We start from the raw sequence: 18,789 nt of genomic DNA, 5'->3' as shown, positions 1-18,789 counted from the left end.
AAGGCCGTATCGACTCATTTACGAAGGAATAATGAGGATATAAGCGCTCCTTTTTGTCCTCAGTGACGTGGAAACGTAAAGGAGTGAGCATATAAAGGAGCTTACAAAGAAAACGAATACCTTTTGTCTTGGAATGGAAAAGAATATAGAATTTAGACCATAAACATGCGCTGGGGCCTGTGAGGTCATTCAGCGCTGAAAGGGAAACTGAGAGTAGGTTCGAAAGGTGTAACAGGAGGAGAACCTCGCTGTTGCGCTATGAGACCATTTTTAGGAGATGGAAGAGAAATATGAATGGAGGTGCAGTAAAAGGAATGAAAGGGGTTGCAGCTAGGGGCCGAAGGAACGCTGTAAAGAACAGTAAGTAATGCATGCAGGGGCTTTTGTTTTGGAGCCCTAACATAAAGCAGGCAATACGAGCTTTGTACCTTAAAAATATCTGTTTATTTGAAAATGCCCCAATATTGCAACAATTATTTGTCTTTCTCTCATATATACATATATGACCTATGTGGGTCAGTTGGTAGCGCCCTTGCTTTTCATTTGAGAGTCCAGGGTTCGATCCCTCTTTGTCAGAAACTTTACATATATATATATATATATATATATATATATATATATATATATATATATATATATATATACATACATACATATTATCTAATTCTAAGGCTTTCAGATGGTCTTTTGAGAGAGATATATATATATATATTATATATATATATATATATATATATATATATATATATATATATATATATATATATATATATATATATATATATATATATATATATATATTAATTAACTAACTTTCACGCTTTAAGATGGTCTTTTGGGATGAGGTTACCAGCACCTTTCCCTTCCTTTGAATCTTACCTGATGTTGGGACTCTTTCACAGCTGGGTCTGCTGGTGAAGGAATCAGGGATCGTACCACGAACCTTACAAACACAAGCCCAAGCTATACCACTAAACTACGCTACTTTTATATATGCTAGTATACAAATAAATAAATAAAATATATATATATATATATATATATATATATATATATATATATATATATATATATATATATACTGTAAGTGAAGATTTCTTCCTTATCCCCAGGTATTTGACATACACGTTAGAAAGAGTGAGATTACCGTCAGCTCACCATATTACAAGGAGCCTCATCGTTTACATTCCCTTAGGATTCAAGGCTTTCAGTGAGAGAGCTTGGCCTAAAGGCGAGAGGGAATTATAGTCATGAAGTGAGATATCTATCTGTCTATCTGTATATATATATATATATATATATATATATATATATATATATATATGTGTGTGTGTGTGTGTGTGTGTGTGTGTGTGTGTGTGTGTGTAATATACACACGTTTGCATATGCTTGGCCTATTGGTCTTGATACTTGTTTGACCAGTGATTGCGCCCAGATTCGAGTCCCGTAAGAGATGGAACCCCACTATGCCTCTGTAGATTTAGCAAGAAGTTAAGATACTTGGCAGTTAGCCAACAAAACCTGCACAATGACTAAACTACAGCAAAACCTTCGAAATCCAACGATGAGAGTACCAAAGAAACAAGAAACAGGACCACACACACACACACACACACACACAGAGAGAGAGAGAGAGAGAGAGAGAGAGTAGACGGATAACAGCAGCCGCCTGAACGCTATAAACTGTTCTGCCAATTAGCTAAAGACCGTTAATGGCGTCTCTACTTGCTTTAATTTACTACTTCCTCGGACAATACAACAACGCCACGGCGATGATCCTTATGGCGGAGTTCGGTCCACTGTACGGCGTACAGGACAGGATACCATAGAGAACGCGCACTACGGCAGAAGGAGTGTTCGGCTAATGCACAGAATGTATAGTATGACTCTGTAATCGTTGATGAATGACTGAATACAGAATTTAGGCCAAAGGCCAAGCACTGGGACCTATGAGGTTATTCAGTGCTGAAACGGAAACTGACAGTAAAATGTTTGAAAAGTGTAACAGGAAGAAAACCTCGCAGTTGCACTATGAATCAACTGTTAGAAGAGGGTGGTTAGTAAGATGGAAGAAAGGAAATATGAAAGGAGGTACAGTAAAAGGAGCGAAAGGGGTTAAAGCTAGGGGTCAAAGGCACGCTGCAAAGAATCTTAAGTAATGCCTACAGTGCACCGCATGAGGTGTACTGACGGCACTACCCCACTACGGGGACTGAAATTGTTAAGCATATAACACTGAATGTACACCATAAGTCAAAGAATAATATGTACATCAGTTGTATAATATTCTCCTAATAACACCATAAAGAACGCTCAGCACACCTCACTGAACACATAGTAATAACAAAGAATGCATAATGTGCACCGCATGTAAGGTAAAGGATAATGCACAGACGGTTCAGTGCAACGCAGGAAAAGTGTTGCATAACAAGTAACTTACAACTTATTGCCAAGAATGTACGGTGTTCTTACAGAAAACGATCACATCGCACCTTTTTTTATTAGCTATTTTTAGCATTATGCAGGTTTTTGCTAAATCTCTGTTAATGTTACGTTTTTATTTTGATAAGTGTTTCTTTGTTTTTATTTTGAAAAGTGTTTCTTTAAGTATATGTCATTTTTATGATATATTTTTCTTCAGGTATATATGTCATTTTTAAAATCGTGAAATTCATTTTGGCTTATCTATGTACTCCACTGTCAATTTTCAGGGCAATTTCTTTCTTTGTAAAGTATAATGATTAGGATGTTCAACAAATGCACAAAAGTCCAAATAATTCGGTAACTAACTAAAAGCTTATGTATGTACATAGAGAGAGATCGAAAGGGAGTCTAAGGGTGGGAATTAAAAGGAAAAATACATCAGATATTCTCTCAGAAAATAGCAAAATCTTAATAAAGAGAAATACAACTTTCGATTTCAAAACAGTATAAATTACAGCCTATGCAACAAGAAACCCTCAAGTCCTTGCAAAACGTTCAGGATCCTCCTGTCCACAAGCAAGCACGAAGGACAGTGAAGGATTCTCCTCCCGTCCACAAGCAAGCACGAAGGACAGTAAAGGACTCTACTGCCACCATGCAAGCACGAAGGACAGCGGTACCTAGGTCACTCAAGGAATAAAGAGGAAACACGAGTCTCTAGTGTACTCATTCAAGACAATTCTTCGAAGGAATTCTCCCAAGTTACAGAGAGAGAGAGAGAGAAAATGTGAAATATGAAAAATACTGGTTTCATGAAATTATTGAGCAACACAAATCGAATCGCGTACCAAAAATAGTTTTTGGGAAACAGAAAACGGTAGTCAGGTCAAAAGATTGGGGACTGGGGAGAGAGAGAGAGAGACAGACAGAGAGAAAGAGAATTACTTTCGAAGTTTACTTCCAGGAAAACATATACGTAGAGGTTCACATATACCTAACAATGAAACAATTTCTTTATAGACATGTATTCCATAGCAGCAATCGGTGTTTAAAATCGAAATAAAATAAAGAGGAAAAAATAAATATACACAAGTATAGGACCTTCGAGCCACTGAGAAATATACTGATAAAAAAGTAGTATTATTTAAACTATCTTTACCGTTCTTTTTCGTAAAATGAGCAAAATAAATATGGGGATTATTTTACCAGCGTAAATACAACAAATTCACGCAGTATTTCCTTTAATTTAATGAAAAATGTCCAATGGTTTCAGCCTGACAAAGATAATGACTTCAGATCTCGGCTCTGAAGCAGCTTGCTGACGCCCTTACCTGATCTCTTGGTGTGCTGCCGATGTCCAGGGAGGTGGCTGATGTCAAGGGCTGATGCTGAAGACGTCACCATGACCAGAACCAGCAGGAGAGCTGACAGACTGCTTGTAAACCTACCCATGTCTCCTAGTAGCACCTGTCTTTCCAATCAAGCGTCTCTCCCAAAGATTAAGTTCGAAACCAGAAGTCCAGAGACCACAAACACTCACACAAAGACACAAAAGACTTTCAAGAGGCTGGAAAACTTCCAACAACAAGTAAAAACAAAACAAAGTTTGATCCTTTTTTTTTAAGTCTTTTAGCTGAAAGTCTTCCAACTGAGTTCAAAGGGTTTCCAGCAAGAGGAACTAGATAGACGCCAGCAGCCCGATAAACGATAAGTTGGGTGCCTGGAATTCCTCTCTAAGCAGGTGGTCGGAGACGGGACAGGTGCCGCACAGGTGGTTGGAGATGTGGCGTTCAACAGTTGGGAGCCTAGGACGCTCTAATATGGCTCTCGCCACTGGTTTGCTGTGCGAGTCTTCACTATATACACTTCTCTCACCCCCACACACCACTCGGCCCGCACAGCGTCGATATCTTCTCCCGCAGTCCTTCGTCCCAGTTTCAAATTGCATCGTCCAAGTCATCTGACATTACGTGGTCACAGTAGAATAAATCTGTTCTGTAGAATATAATCCCCTTCTACATGTTGTTTATAATACATGCGACATGTAAAAAATCTCATGCTTTTTAGTGCTGAACAAAGTACTAAAACCGGCAGTAATACTGATGGCACTGTAACGAAAATTTCCAGAATGATACGTTTGCTCCCAGGGACCTGCGCTAACGAGGAAGAGACCGACCAATCACCGCCGAGTAGCTCTAAGGCTGAACCAATCAAAAAGGGGCTTCCAGAGTTTTGCTTTCCCGCGCCAAAGATCATCAATGCGCTGGTGGCCAGGGGAAGAATATTAGCCTTCTGCCACCTGAGCATAAGAATGAATATTCCTCTGCTCCGAATATTATATGCTCCGTTGTAGAAGCGAGGGGAACAGGTGAAGGTGGGGGTGCAACAGTCCAGACTTGGGCGTGTCTAGTGCCAGGTGCCCCACCTTCCCCTCGCCCTAACCTTCCTCGAGCCACACACACCCACACGCCCGTACCTGACGATATATACATACATCTCAACACAGAGACGTTTTAATGTACGCCTCTGTGTGTGTGTGTTTGTGTGTATGTGTGTGTGTGCGTGTGTGTGTGGGCGTTTACCCAAGGCAAAGACAAAGGAAGAATTTGAACGGCACGGGAAAACTGTTCAGATGATTCTCTTCCATGGGTGGGGCCGCGGGAGGAGGAGGCCTTTGAAACAAGGGCCTTTGATAATGAGCCCGGCGTGAGAATCTGGTCTTGGAAGTCCGAACTCATATGGAATAGGGTTTTCCAATCCTCCGTGTGATTAGGACATTCCCTCCGAACTTTCGAGGTCATTTATCTTCCTCGGGTTAATCCTGGATTTCCAGACTAACGAGACTATCTCGCATGCCATAAGGAGTTTCCAATATAATCTGAGAAAGGAATGGATTCTATTTGTGCAATTCCAGTAGGAATTATATCTTATTTGTGTCCCTTTGCAATTCCAGTAGGAATTACATTTTATTTGTGCCCGTTTCAAAAAAGGAATGGATTCTATTGGTGCAATTTCAGTAGGAATTACATTTTATTTGTGCCCCTTCCAAAAAAGGAATGGATTCTATTTGTGCAATTCCAGTAGGAATTATATTTTATTTGTGCCCCTTTCAGAAAAGAAATGGATTCTATTTGTGCAAATTCCAGCAGGAATTATATTTTATTTGTGCCCCTTCCAAAAAAGGAATGGGTTCTATTTGTGCAATTTCAGTAGGAATTATATTTTATTTGTGCCCCTTTCAAAAAAGGAATGGATTCTATTTGTGCAAATTCCAGTAGGAATTATATTTTATTTGTGCCCCTTTCAAAAAAGGAATGGGTTCTATTTGTGCAATTCCAGTAGGAATTATATTTTATTTGTGCCCCATTCAAAAAAGGAAAGGATTCTATTTGTGCAATTCCAGTAGGAATTATATTTTATTTGTGCCCCTTTCAAAAGGGGCTGATTTTTTTTTTATCCTCCTCAATAAACTCAACTCTGTCTTCTTCCATAAAAATCTGACTTCTGTCATTGTTCTTACAAGACGAATTTTCTTCAACATGTGCTCCTCAAAAATGGATTGAATTCAATTTACTTTCTTCCAAAAAAAAAAGTTCGATTTCTTGCAAAAGGGACACTTTTCAATAAAACACTAACGACGGCTATAGAAATACTCTTTCCTACCTGTGACGTTCCGTCAGTGTCAACATTACGTCAAATTTACAGTAATCTTACAAGACTGCAACGCACGTCATTCCAAAAATAAATAAATAAATAAATAAATAAATAAATAAATAAATAAATAAATAAATAAATAAATAAATAAATAAATAAAGACATAAATAAATAAATAAATAAGGCATTTCCCTGACGGTGCTACAGCCGCCGAGAGAAATGTCACATAAATGCATTTCTCGGCTGAGTTATGTTTTCATGAAAAGATAGACATGCAATCATGTCAGCTCTGGGCAGGTTAATATAGCAAGGAGATTAGTTTTGCTTACCAAAAATCATGAAATTGTCAGCAAATATCACCAGGTTGGAGCAAGTTTCGTTCCTTTCATAATATCGTGAATGGCATTTTGAAGATTAAAATTAGGAAAACATACCTCCTATATATACAGTATGTATAAAATATATATATATATATATATATATATATATATATATATATATATATATATATGTATATATATATATATATATATATATATATATATATATATATATATAATATATATATATATATTATATATAATATATATAATATAATATATATATACTCTGTATATATAGAAGGTATGCCTTTTCCTAATTTTAATCTTAAAATGCCATTCACGATATTATGAAAGGAACTAAGCTTGCTCCAACCTGGTGATATTTGCTGACAATTTCATGATTTTTGGTAGGCAAAACTAATTTTCTTGCTATATTAACCTGCCCAGTATGTGTATGTATATATATATATATATATATATATATATATATATATATATATATATATATATATACATATATATACAAATATATTCATATACACATATACAAACATAAAATATATGTGCATATGAATATACATATATATATATACATGTATACATCTAAGCCTGTGGGTTTATCTTAATATAGATATATGACAAGGGCAGCTACTTTTATAAAAACTGTGATACGCTTAACGTTCAATATACAACCTTTGTACCATTTTTACAAAGTAACCAACGTGGTTTTCAATTTCTCAAGTAATAATAATAATAATAATAATAATAATAATAATAATAATAATAATAATAATAATAATGGCTATAGTAATAAGCAAAAAAACTGCCGTTATTTAAAAAAACTGAAAATAAATATCAAATATGTATCCGCTTGTTGCATTATTTCATCCTACAGTTTTTGCTAAGCTCATCCGTATGATCTTCACTGTAAATCCTTCCTTGACTTGCACCAAAAAGGTTTTTCAATTTTCAAAACCAACGCACGTGCATAGCCTACATGCACTGGATATAAGCATGCATGTGTAAGTATATAATATATATATATATATATATATATATATATATATATATATATATATATATATATATATATATATATATATATATATATATAAACATATATATACATATATATATATAAATATATATACACATATATAAATATATATACTATATATAATATATATATATATATATATATATATATATATATATATATATATATATATATATATAATAGCCACAGTATATGGACTCAAGGAAAGTGAAACAACAGGCACCAAGATCTTTCGATTTTACTCCAAAGCATTAACAAGCATCCTCAGGGCATTATAATCTATTTATAGTCCATATCATGCTGTTCTTCCCGTGCAAAAAGTGATAATTCTGGTTTAATAACTGTGAGAACATATATATATATATATATATATATATATATATATATATATATATATATATATATATATATATATATATATATGCATATGTATATGTATACGTATATATTTTTTTTCCAGTAACAAACTCGCAAGCTATTTCTCTTGAAATATTCTTTTTCCTGTATCAAAGACAATTACGTTCGTCATAATGTTCATATTCCTTCCACTTCTATCCCCCTATCAGCAGAAGTTTTTATATCCCCATTTTTTATCCATGTTTTAGCTGCCACTGTCAAAAGGCGTGCGTGGGAAATGAGCAATTACACGTTTGATGTAAGTGATGTTAAGTGTGTGATAAACAGTTATAAAACATTATCTTACCTCTCCACTCTGCTATTATTTCGGATGTTCTGTGCATGATCAAGCAAAGGAGAAATATTTTCATTCAACTTCATTCTTGGAATCCCTTCATAAAGGCTTCTAGGTAACTTATTTGTGTTTTCAGTCATACAAAATTTTTTTTATCTCCTGTTTAGATGCTGATATCAACGAAAAGGGGAAACGCCATGCCCAAACCAGACCAAAAGTAATCACGACAAAACTCATTGCTTAACATGGCAGGCAATCTCTGTAGGGCAAAATGGAGCTACAAAATTGCTGTCTCTTATGACGAAGCCCCATTAAACACATAAAGCACACAGGGAGTAAAACACAAGAGCAAAAGTGGAGGAGGGGACTCGAGCTATGCATTCAATTCATTGATCGGTTCTAAGAACTGGCGGCTGTAATGGGTTTGACCTTTGGAGATCAAACGGGTTCCGACACTTAAAAGAATAACCAGGAATATTCCTGAATGTGTATAGCGTGGAATGTGAGGAGGGCTCAGAGAGAAAGAATCGAGATGATCTTCGATTTCAAACTTGTGCACCTCTTATTGAAAAGACACTTACGGTGTACATGGAGACATCTATGTGTTTCAATGTCGGGGTGGCTCCAGTGAAAAATCAGAGAGAGGGCACTGCTACATCCACGCTTAGTCGAGGATGAACGCCCCCTATATATATATATATATATATATATATATATATATATATATATATATATATATATATATATATATATATAGATAGATAGATACATAGATACATAGATAGATACACAGATACATAGATAGATACATAGATACATAGATACATAGATAGATAGACAGATAGATAGATATAGATATATATAATAAATATATATATATATATATATATATATATATATATGTATACTCGGACACAAACATATATATATATGTATATATATATGTACTTAGTAAATATATACTATATATATACATAAATACATATATATACAAAAATCGTAAACCATGAAAAGAGTGTTGCTTTCTGCCTTCAATTTTCTCTCCTTTCTATTGACCTCCTCCCACACAGGTGTCAAAGTTCTTTCAGTTTCTGTATCTAATACTCACGTCACTGTAAAACAAAGTCATCCGGGGTGACCCCTATCATGATCAAGAAACCTGCCTTAGTGCTGTTTATAACAACAATCAGGTGTGTGCTACACTAAATCGAAACGACAGAACGAACGGTAAGGAATGAGAAATATAGCCGAGAGAAAGCTAGATTGAAATTGAGAACCAGTTTTGTGCTAAGAAACCTTGATTTTGATAAGTGTTGAGGCAGAGAGAGAGGCATGGCAGCCCCCTACCCCTTCCCCCTAAAAAAATCTCTGACACAGGGCAAATTCTTTTAATAGGCTTTTTAATGAAACAAGATGAAATCAAAACTGAATTTATGAAAACAAGTTTCACTGTAGGAAAGACACTGCAGCGGATAATTTAGTCCAATATACTTATGATGAATCAGATTTTCATGGCTAGACAACCTCGTCGATCATAGAACTAATAATTGTTAATGGGCGGTTGGTTCAAAAGTCATGATGGACAGCTGTATGAAGTATTAATGTGTGAGTGTTGGAAAGTTAAGTGTAAAGAGAAGCATAAGAATAACAACGTTCATGTACCCCCGCCCTACACACACACACACACACACATACATACACACACATACACACACATATATATATGTATGTATGTATATGTGTGTGTAGGGCTATTGACACATGCATGTATATATATATATATATATATATATATATATATATATATATATATATATATATATATATATATATATATATATATATATATATATATATATGTATGTATATAATATATATATATATATATATATATAATACAATTTATAATATATATATATTATAAATTATATTATATTTATATATACACTTACACACATGTGTCAATAACATGAACATTTGATTTTCACTTACATACGAGGCCAATATTTGTAGTTCATGAATACCCGGTTGAAATGATTACCGCATCAGATTCAAAACTTCAAAGTATATATCACTGGGTTATCAGAGAAATACATGATATTTCGGGAGCTTCATCAGAAAAAAATAAAAATGGCAAAAACGGCTGATGACAGAAAACATAAATAACTCAATCATAACAAGATACTCAGATCATGTACAGATACCTTATGTGTCATAAGTAACCAGACGAAAATTAATGTGATTTTACCCTTAAGGTGGGAGGGTCCTGATTGTCACAGCGACCCGGGAGATGAAAAGAAGCCCTGTGGATGGCAGACTCCTGATGAATGATATGAAACCTGTGTGACAGGAATCAGCAAGAAAATGACACGACCATCTGATGCATAATAAAAGTGATTCAGTATCTGAAGACACCTGGAATAGAGACGAATCAATGAATGTCAGGAACCACAAATGAAAGCCACACGATGTTCAAACATACAAGTCCCCACGACCATTAAAATTTAGAGACCGACAAGGGACATCAGGAGACTGATGTAAGGGACAATGCATAAAAAAATGCTCTTGACAGTCAACCGAGTATGTGGTTGAAGACATTGAGATTTAATGTGACACTTGGTGAGCTTAATCACAAGAAGAAAAGACAACAAAAAAAGTAAAAAATGCGCCGGAGTTTCTTCGGCGAAATCGAGTTTTCTGTACAGCGCATAATGAAGGCCGCCGAAAACAGATCTATCTTTCTGTGGTCTCGGTATAATGCTGTAAGAGCCGCGGCCCATGAAACTCTAAGCCAGCCGTGGTGGCCTGTGCGGTTGCGTTGCCAGAAGCACGATTATGGCTACCTTTAACCTTAAATAAAATAAAAACTACTGAGTCTAGAGGGCTTCAATTTGGTATGTTTGATAATTAGGGGGTGGATGATCAACATAACAATTTGCAGCCCTCTAGCCTCAATAGTATTACAGATCTGAGGGCGGACAGAAAAAAGTGGGGATGGACAGACAAAGCCGGACAATAGTTTTCTGTTGCAGAAAACTAAACATGTAAAAAAACTGACTGGGTAGCAAGGAACTTAGACGTGTGGAAACCCAGTAAATACCAAAGAAAGACTAATAAAAGATTCCAAAAATATTGGTTGTTAATTTACTCAGGTAATCACTAGAAAATAAATCCTTTAATCATTTATAAAACGTTTTATTAATATGGACGGATGGCAATCTTATTAGTTTATAGAAGTCTGGATGGCTGAAATCCAGAAAATTATAGCAAAATGGATGGAAGAGTAGCCACTAATTTTGAGATACTGATATAAAACCCCCCAAAACAAATACACTAATAAATAATAATGAAGCAGAGTTAATAAGCGAATACGTCAAGAGAAAAGCATAATACGCAAAGTAACAGGAGAAAAGGTATAAAAATCAGAGGAAACCGTAACGCAAAAAGACAAAAGAGAAATGAAATAAAATGTAAAACGTAAACAAAAAGCGAAAGACCTACCACGAACGAAAGCTCTAGTAAACGTTAAAAAACCAGTGACTGATGAAACCTACCACTTCACAAGGAATATATTTGCATGAGGAAAAACGAAGGACATGTTTGACAGAGTGGGGTCCAGCTAATGGCGAGAATCCTAGCAGGATAAAATTTAACAGGACGGATTTTTACACATTTGGAAAACTCTCTCGATGAGAAAGAAATTGATTTGATCATTCGAAACCATGAATATAGAAGAAACTTAGGGAGTAGTAGGAAACCTGAAGGATGATAATTATAATCCTAATGCAAAATCGGAAGCAGTATGGATAAAAAAACATGAAACCTGATGGATGATTACAAAATTATTGGAAGATAATAATACAAAAGATGAAAAATGCTCTAGGATAATTGGGATATGAAATCTATTGGGTAGATAAATAAAAATTAAAAGATGGAAAATAAGGATAATGAGAAGCTTTAAAAGAGTGTACGAACAAAGAAAGGGCAACAAGATATCCAAATAGGGAGAAATAAGCCTGTAGACAATACAAAACTGTCACTTGAGATGTAGAACCTATTGTGGGAGGTGAGACCTTGTTTAAGGTATGGAACACGAACTGTATCACAAGACAATTAGTCTATCGCACGAAAAACGAGCATTGTGGCTCATAGAGATCCAAAAATACTGAAGATAAATTACGCGACAGGTACTTCAGTTTATGATAGGATACATTACTCAAAAGCAAACAATATCGGCGCAAGGCACCTGAAACTACGAGACTGACAGACAAGGCAGGAACGAAGTGACTGAATGATGCAGTTATTTGTTGCTCAAGAACTTGCAACAGATCATCGGAGTCTGGTGTTGGGAGTGGTTCCCAACGAGGCCCAGGAACTCAAAAGAGTGAGTGAGTAATGACAAGAAGATGAATACTAGGTAAATGGAAGAGAAAGACTAATAAATAAGAAGTGTTGTTTCTTCTTTCTCTCTGGACTGGAAAACGTAAGGAACAGAGATTGACTGGAAATCCCGAGGCGGAAAAATAAATGATGATGATGGGAATATAGTGTACGTCGACGATGACACTATTCAGGGGGAGATTAGAACGGCTCCGAATACCACTGCAAATAATCCATTCGAAAATGGCAAACTGTTAGCATATCAAATGTAAATTGATAAGTAAGAGGTTTTTTTTATTTTACCCAAGCAGGGGATTTTTCCTCCATGTTTCCCAGAAACATGGAGGAAGTACATGGGAAAGAATACTCCATGTACTCTTTCCCCTTTCAATTAGAAAAGTCAGAGCTATTCTTTTCTCTTCTTTAGGAAGACTTCCGCAGCAAAAGGAAAGAATAAAAATACTGGAAAAATAAAGATCTCAGTAACATGTATGTAGTATATTGCTACGTACAGGAAGCTTTCGTCAACTTGATCAGTTGGCCTCTTCCGCCTGATTATTCAGGCTGAGGAGTCCAACTGATCAAGTCGGCGAAAGTTTCCTATATACAGCAATATACTACATACATACATACTACTGCGGTTTATTTTTCCCATTTAAGATCACGAGAAAGTGATGATATCAAATAATAAGAATTCTGTTCAATTATCTCATCGTTTACTAATCTTATATTTCCCTAATCCATAAGAGTACATCTTGATAAGGACTTGTAACTGCCCGTCTCTTTGCCCTAAAAAAAAAGACACAATATAATAAAAATTAAAAGGCAATATGACGCCCTCAAACAAACAATATTATCTACTGAACATGTTGATGCATCCATATTCTAGTACGAGTCAAATACATTTCAATAGCCGTCAAATTAGCGAAATATTTTAAAGAGTGATCTCAATTTGAAATGGACTCTCATTAATTAACCTAATATCTATTCAGAGAATACGCCATTAACACCGTTAACATCTAACTGCAATGAAAACCAATTCGATTCACCCAAAAACATATGATTATGATTATTAATTCTGTTTCATTAATCGGCTCAGTATTAAATTCTCTCCCACATTAATCATTTACTAACCCCGTCACGATCAGCTGATATATTAAATTATTTTCGCAGTCATTTTAGTAAAGTTGACAAATTTTAAACCTTATAAAGTCTACGGCGCGTCAATTTCTCATTTGTGAAGACTTTCGAAGTCTAAGGAACATTTTCATACAATATGGGTCCAACAATACTGTAAAAATTGTATAAAAGATAATGTCCTACAATAATTTCCAGTAGGGAAAATGTCTTTGATATCTGTTGCTGGATAAACACTGTTGTAGTGAAGTATTTTAAGCTATGTACAAAATTGCCTTGATGCTAACAAATAACTAAGAGTAAATTTACCGATAGAGAGAGAGAGAGAGAGAGAGAGAGAGAGAGAGAGAGATGGCATAGGCCATCCTCCCCATAGACAGCCACGGCTAAAAAATAATTTAATTACATTTTTTAGCACAAATTTATTGGCAAAGCAAAACAGAAGGGGAGAAAATAGTTTCCGACAGTTAATCTGGTGTATGTACCAAGAGAAAGGATTTGGTACAATTTAACTACTGAGAAAGAGAGGAGGGAATATTCCACCAATTTGCCTTAATTTACAAAAATGTTTCAACCTGATACAATAAATAGAGACAGACAGAAGACTTTGAGATTATTCCATTCCATTACAGAAATCATTAAAATCTTCAAGCTAAAAGTTTGTCTACAATATAAATCCAAACTCTGCTACTCAATTCGGAATAGAATAGAATATAAGGTTTAGGCCAAAAGCCAAGCGCTGGGACCTTTGAGGTCATTCAGCGCTGAAACGGAAACTGACAGTAAAAAGGTCTGAAAGGTGCAACCGAAGGAAAACCTCGAAGTTGCACTATAAATCGACTGTCAGGAGAGGGTGGAGAGTAAGATGGAAGAAAGAGAATGTGAACGGAGGTACAGTAAAAAGAATGAGGAGGGGTTGTAGCTAGTGGTCAAAGGGACGCTGCAGAGGACCATAAGTAATGCCCACAGTGCACCGCATGAGGTGCACATACGGCACTACTTCCCTACGGAGTTTAATTCGGAAAATTATGTATTTCATAATTATTAATAATATCAAGTTAATATTTCACTTGATTTTACAACTAAAAAACTGTATCAAAAAGTTCGTAACACGCGAGAAATAAGTCTCTTTTTCCTATAAATAATAATTATGAATTATCTTCATAAGAAAAATCTCTGCTCTCTGTTCTTTAGGTGAGTAATTTTTTTCTTATGAGAAAAACAGGCAACAAAGGTGTCTTTCTTTTCCGTTAATCAGAGCATCTCATCAAAGCCTTTTCATCTTTTTTTTTTTTTAAGCGTCACCTTTTTAGTGCACGAAAATAAAATCACATTTTAGCTAGTTAATTTACATCACTAAAGTATTATTTAGTGAATGGAATGGAATATAGAGTTTAGGCCAATGGCCAAGCACTGGGACCTATGAGGTCATTCAGCGCTGGAAAGGAAATTGAGAGTAGGTAGGTTTGAAAGGTGTAACAGGAGGAAAACCTCGCAGTTGCACCAGGAAATAATTGTAAGGAAAGGGTGGATAGCAAGATGAAAGAAAGATAATATGAATGGAGGTACAGTAAAAGGAATGAAGGGGGTTGCTGCTAGGGTCCGAAGGCACGCTGCAAAGACCTTTAGTACTGCATACAGTGCACCATGTGAGGCGCACTGACGGGAATTATTTAGTGAAAACAGAGTTCAAAGCTTCCTGACTGCACTCCGTCTAAGTGGAGGACATCGCAATTGTTCTGTTATAAGAGGGGGAATGAGTCAGATCAATATGGCATGTGAAAAATACCGTGGGCGGACAAGTTCCTCTCGCCAATGCTACAACTTGTGGCATACATTAGGTGTCCGGTGGGAGCGGCAGTACCTCCAAACGAGGCTGGGAAAGCAAAAGCAGTGAGATCTTACATTCTTATATTTTTGTCTTGGTCCAGAAAACTTCCGATATTGGCCTTCGACGAATATTCTGAAGATATTGATTTTATCATTAGGATATTTTGACAGTGACAAGAAATGCAAAAAATCGCCGTATAGTTCTCAGCATATCTCTCAAATAGTCTTCTTTAGCAGTCGACAAGAGTGAGATCTTATACTCTTATATTACTGCCCTGGTACAGAAATCTTTCGATAATATCCTTCAACAAATATTCAGGAGATATTGATTTTATCAATAGGATATTCTGACAGTGGCAAGAAATGAAAGATCTCCAAAGATACGAAGCCTAAGTACAACGTACGAGCCAAAATGAAGTCTTGAAAAAACCAGTTATTGAATATCTGCAGCAAAACAAGTACTGGACATACTCATCCGCCGCTTCTACTAATCAAACGCTTTCCCCAGTTAGGTAAGTATACAGCTCACAGCATCGACAGTAATAGCGTTTGCCACACGACTGGTCTTCGGATCAGTGATGTTAGGGCACCTTGGATTTGGTCTGTATTGGGATGAGTAACCAACAATATATCCGGTGCATGACGTTTATGTAAATCAACCTTCCATTTGCGCGGAGAAATACATTATATAAATTTTATCCCACCTACATATCAACGGAGAACTAATCAACCTAAATGCAGTTTAGAACAACCGGGGATATCGTTGTTGAATCAGCTGAGTCTTCTGTTTGCTAAACTAAATTAATAGTCCTATTCTTAGAGTAATATTAGTATTCACTGGCAATCTTACCTTTATCAAACTCAGGATCCGTTTCTGCTGCATGAATTGTTTAGGAAGGAGAATAATATTGGGTTTAATTATTGCAATAGGAAACCATTCAGCGACTCAGGCCGATGAACAATAACTTTCGACTGCTCCTACAGCTTATTATTATTATTATTATTATTATTATTATTATTATTATTATTATTATTATTATTATTATTATTATTATTATTATATTATAAAGTTTAACCATGAGCAAATAATGTGAATTTTTAGATCCGTAATATCAAGGTAGATTTGGAAAACCTAACTAAAAGTAAGGCATAGTTCAGTTATCCATAAAGACAAAAATGAAAGACAACAACAGACGGATATTAGTTGAAAATACCCCAGAATAATTCAGTCAGCACTTCTGGATAGCGCAATCATCTCAGTCCAATAGCATCGCCTCTGAATAATGATTACCAGCGTTATAGTGTGAATGAACATGTAAGCATTGACTACTCAGTTACCTATGAATGAGACTATTACCACCTAAACTACTACCACAAAATTACCTCATTAACCCAATTCGTGAGTTATACCTCTTAATTACTGAGGATGAGGAATACCTCCTGATTACCACCAATATTACAGTTCATGAGTATTACCTCCGAGTGACAGTGACATCACTATAGCTACCATGAATATTATTTCTAGAACTTCCATCAGCGCTACCAAAGAATATTACCTCTGATGCATCACAATAACCACATGTGAATATTACCTCTGAATAGCCAAATTTATATTACTCCTAAGTATTATCTGTGAATAACCCGATTAATATTACCATGTAATACCTTTTTTATATGACAATAAGACTAGTGCTACCTGCACGTACTACCTACCAAGAACCGCTATTAACATTGCTAATGATCATACATCAGAATATTACCATTAATATTGCCAAACATTATTACTTCTGAATAACCACCCTTCCTATTACCCAAGAGTATTACCTGTGAATAACTCTATCAATATTATCCATTTAAGTTTTTACCGTGAATGGCTTCATTAATATTAGATGTCCCAAAATTACAACCTTGAGTGACTACATCAGCACTGCACGAGAGGATTACTTTTAAATCTTCACATAACTACAACTTAACTTGAATATCACTTCCGAATGACCCAACCAATACTTACTGACTATGATTCTTAAACTGAACTTCGTTCCAACTGTACATTAACACGAATTCCATAGCCCTTAGAATCACAATGAATCAGCTAGAGTCGACCTTTACTATATCTTTAGCCTTTTCTAGTTAATTTACCACATTGTTAGCGAACCTTTAAGTATTAAAGCCGAAGGCGTCATTCAGTCACACATTCTAACGTTTGGTTCATCTATCTTGAGTTTTAGTTTTCTGTAAAAGAAAACTATTGGGCCGGCTTTGTCTGTCCGTCCGCACTTTATTCTGTCCGCACTTTTTCTGTCCGCCCTCAGATCTTAAAAACTACTGAGGCTAGAGGGATGCAAATTGGTATGTTGATCATCCACCCTCCAGTCATCAAGCATACCAAATTGCAGCCCTCAAGCCAAAATGGTTTTTATTTTATTTAAGGTTAAATTTAGCCATAATCGTGCTTCTGGCAACGATATAGGATAAGCCACCACCGGGCAGTGGTTAAAGTTTCATGGGCCGCAGCTCATACGGCATTATACCGAGACCACCGAAAGATAGACCTATTTTAGGTGGCCTTGATTATACGCTGTAGCAGCGTAAAGAACACTCGATTGCGCCGAAGAAACTTCGGCGCATTTTTTTCTCCCGAAAGGATTCCATTTTCCGTATCATCTACCTTGAACTGGAGCAGTGTATGCTGACTAAGAATCCTTCAGAAATGGAGACCTAGCGATATGCACGATTACAAAATAAACCTAGTTGACAACCTCATGAAAGAATTGAATTGAACATAGAATTTAGGCTAAAGGCCAAGCACTGGGGCCTATGAGGTCTTTCAGCGCTGAAATGGAAATTGACAGTAGAAGGTTTGAAAGGTGTAACGAGGAAAACCTCGCAGCTGCGCTATGAATCAATTATTGGGAGAGGATGGAAAGTAAGATGGAAGAAAGAGAATATGAAAGAAGGTACAGTAAGAGGAATGAAAGGGGTTGTAGCTAGGGGCCGGCGGTACGCTGCAAAGAACCTTAGGTAATGCCTAAAGTGCACCGCACGAGGTGCACTGACGGCGCTACCCCCCTACGGGGAACCTCATGAAAGATAGTGCTGTATCCTTTGTTTTTTTCCATTTTTCCATATTGGCCTATTGTGTCACCTTCAGCCTTCGTTGCTAAAGACCTCACGTTTGTAAACATACACAGAACTCAGTTATTTACATCATAAATCCTACCTGTATGAAGACAGGTAAACCTCGGACAAAACTAATAACTGTCATTATGCCCCTGAATTGAATTGATGAAGAA

The 18,789-nt window shown here is 35.9% G+C and overlaps 1 protein-coding gene across 5 annotated transcripts in view; it reads right to left on the bottom strand.

Annotated features, from left to right (window-relative positions):
- Nucleotides 1–18,789, bottom strand: part of LOC136849253 (prohormone-4) — a 393,569-nt gene that overhangs the window by 268,343 nt on the left and 106,437 nt on the right. For 2 of the 5 annotated variants that reach the window (XM_067122524.1, XM_067122525.1), the window contains exon 1: nucleotides 3,756–4,259. The exons of 1 other annotated variant lie outside the window; for it this stretch is intronic. In XM_067122524.1, coding sequence (XP_066978625.1) covers nucleotides 3,756–3,876 — 121 coding nt within the window. In that variant the 5' untranslated portion in view covers nucleotides 3,877–4,259. Of the gene's footprint in view, nucleotides 1–3,755; nucleotides 4,302–18,789 lie in introns of those variants that run through there. 2 more of the 5 variants (XM_067122526.1, XM_067122528.1) reach the window with 2 other exon arrangements.

The sequence above is a fragment of the Macrobrachium rosenbergii genome, chromosome 20, assembly GCF_040412425.1.
Source record: "Macrobrachium rosenbergii isolate ZJJX-2024 chromosome 20, ASM4041242v1, whole genome shotgun sequence".
Classification (NCBI taxonomy): Eukaryota; Metazoa; Arthropoda; class Malacostraca; order Decapoda; family Palaemonidae; genus Macrobrachium; species Macrobrachium rosenbergii.
Note: the sequence above shows the minus strand (reverse complement) of the source record. Positions and strands in the feature narration are given on the sequence as shown.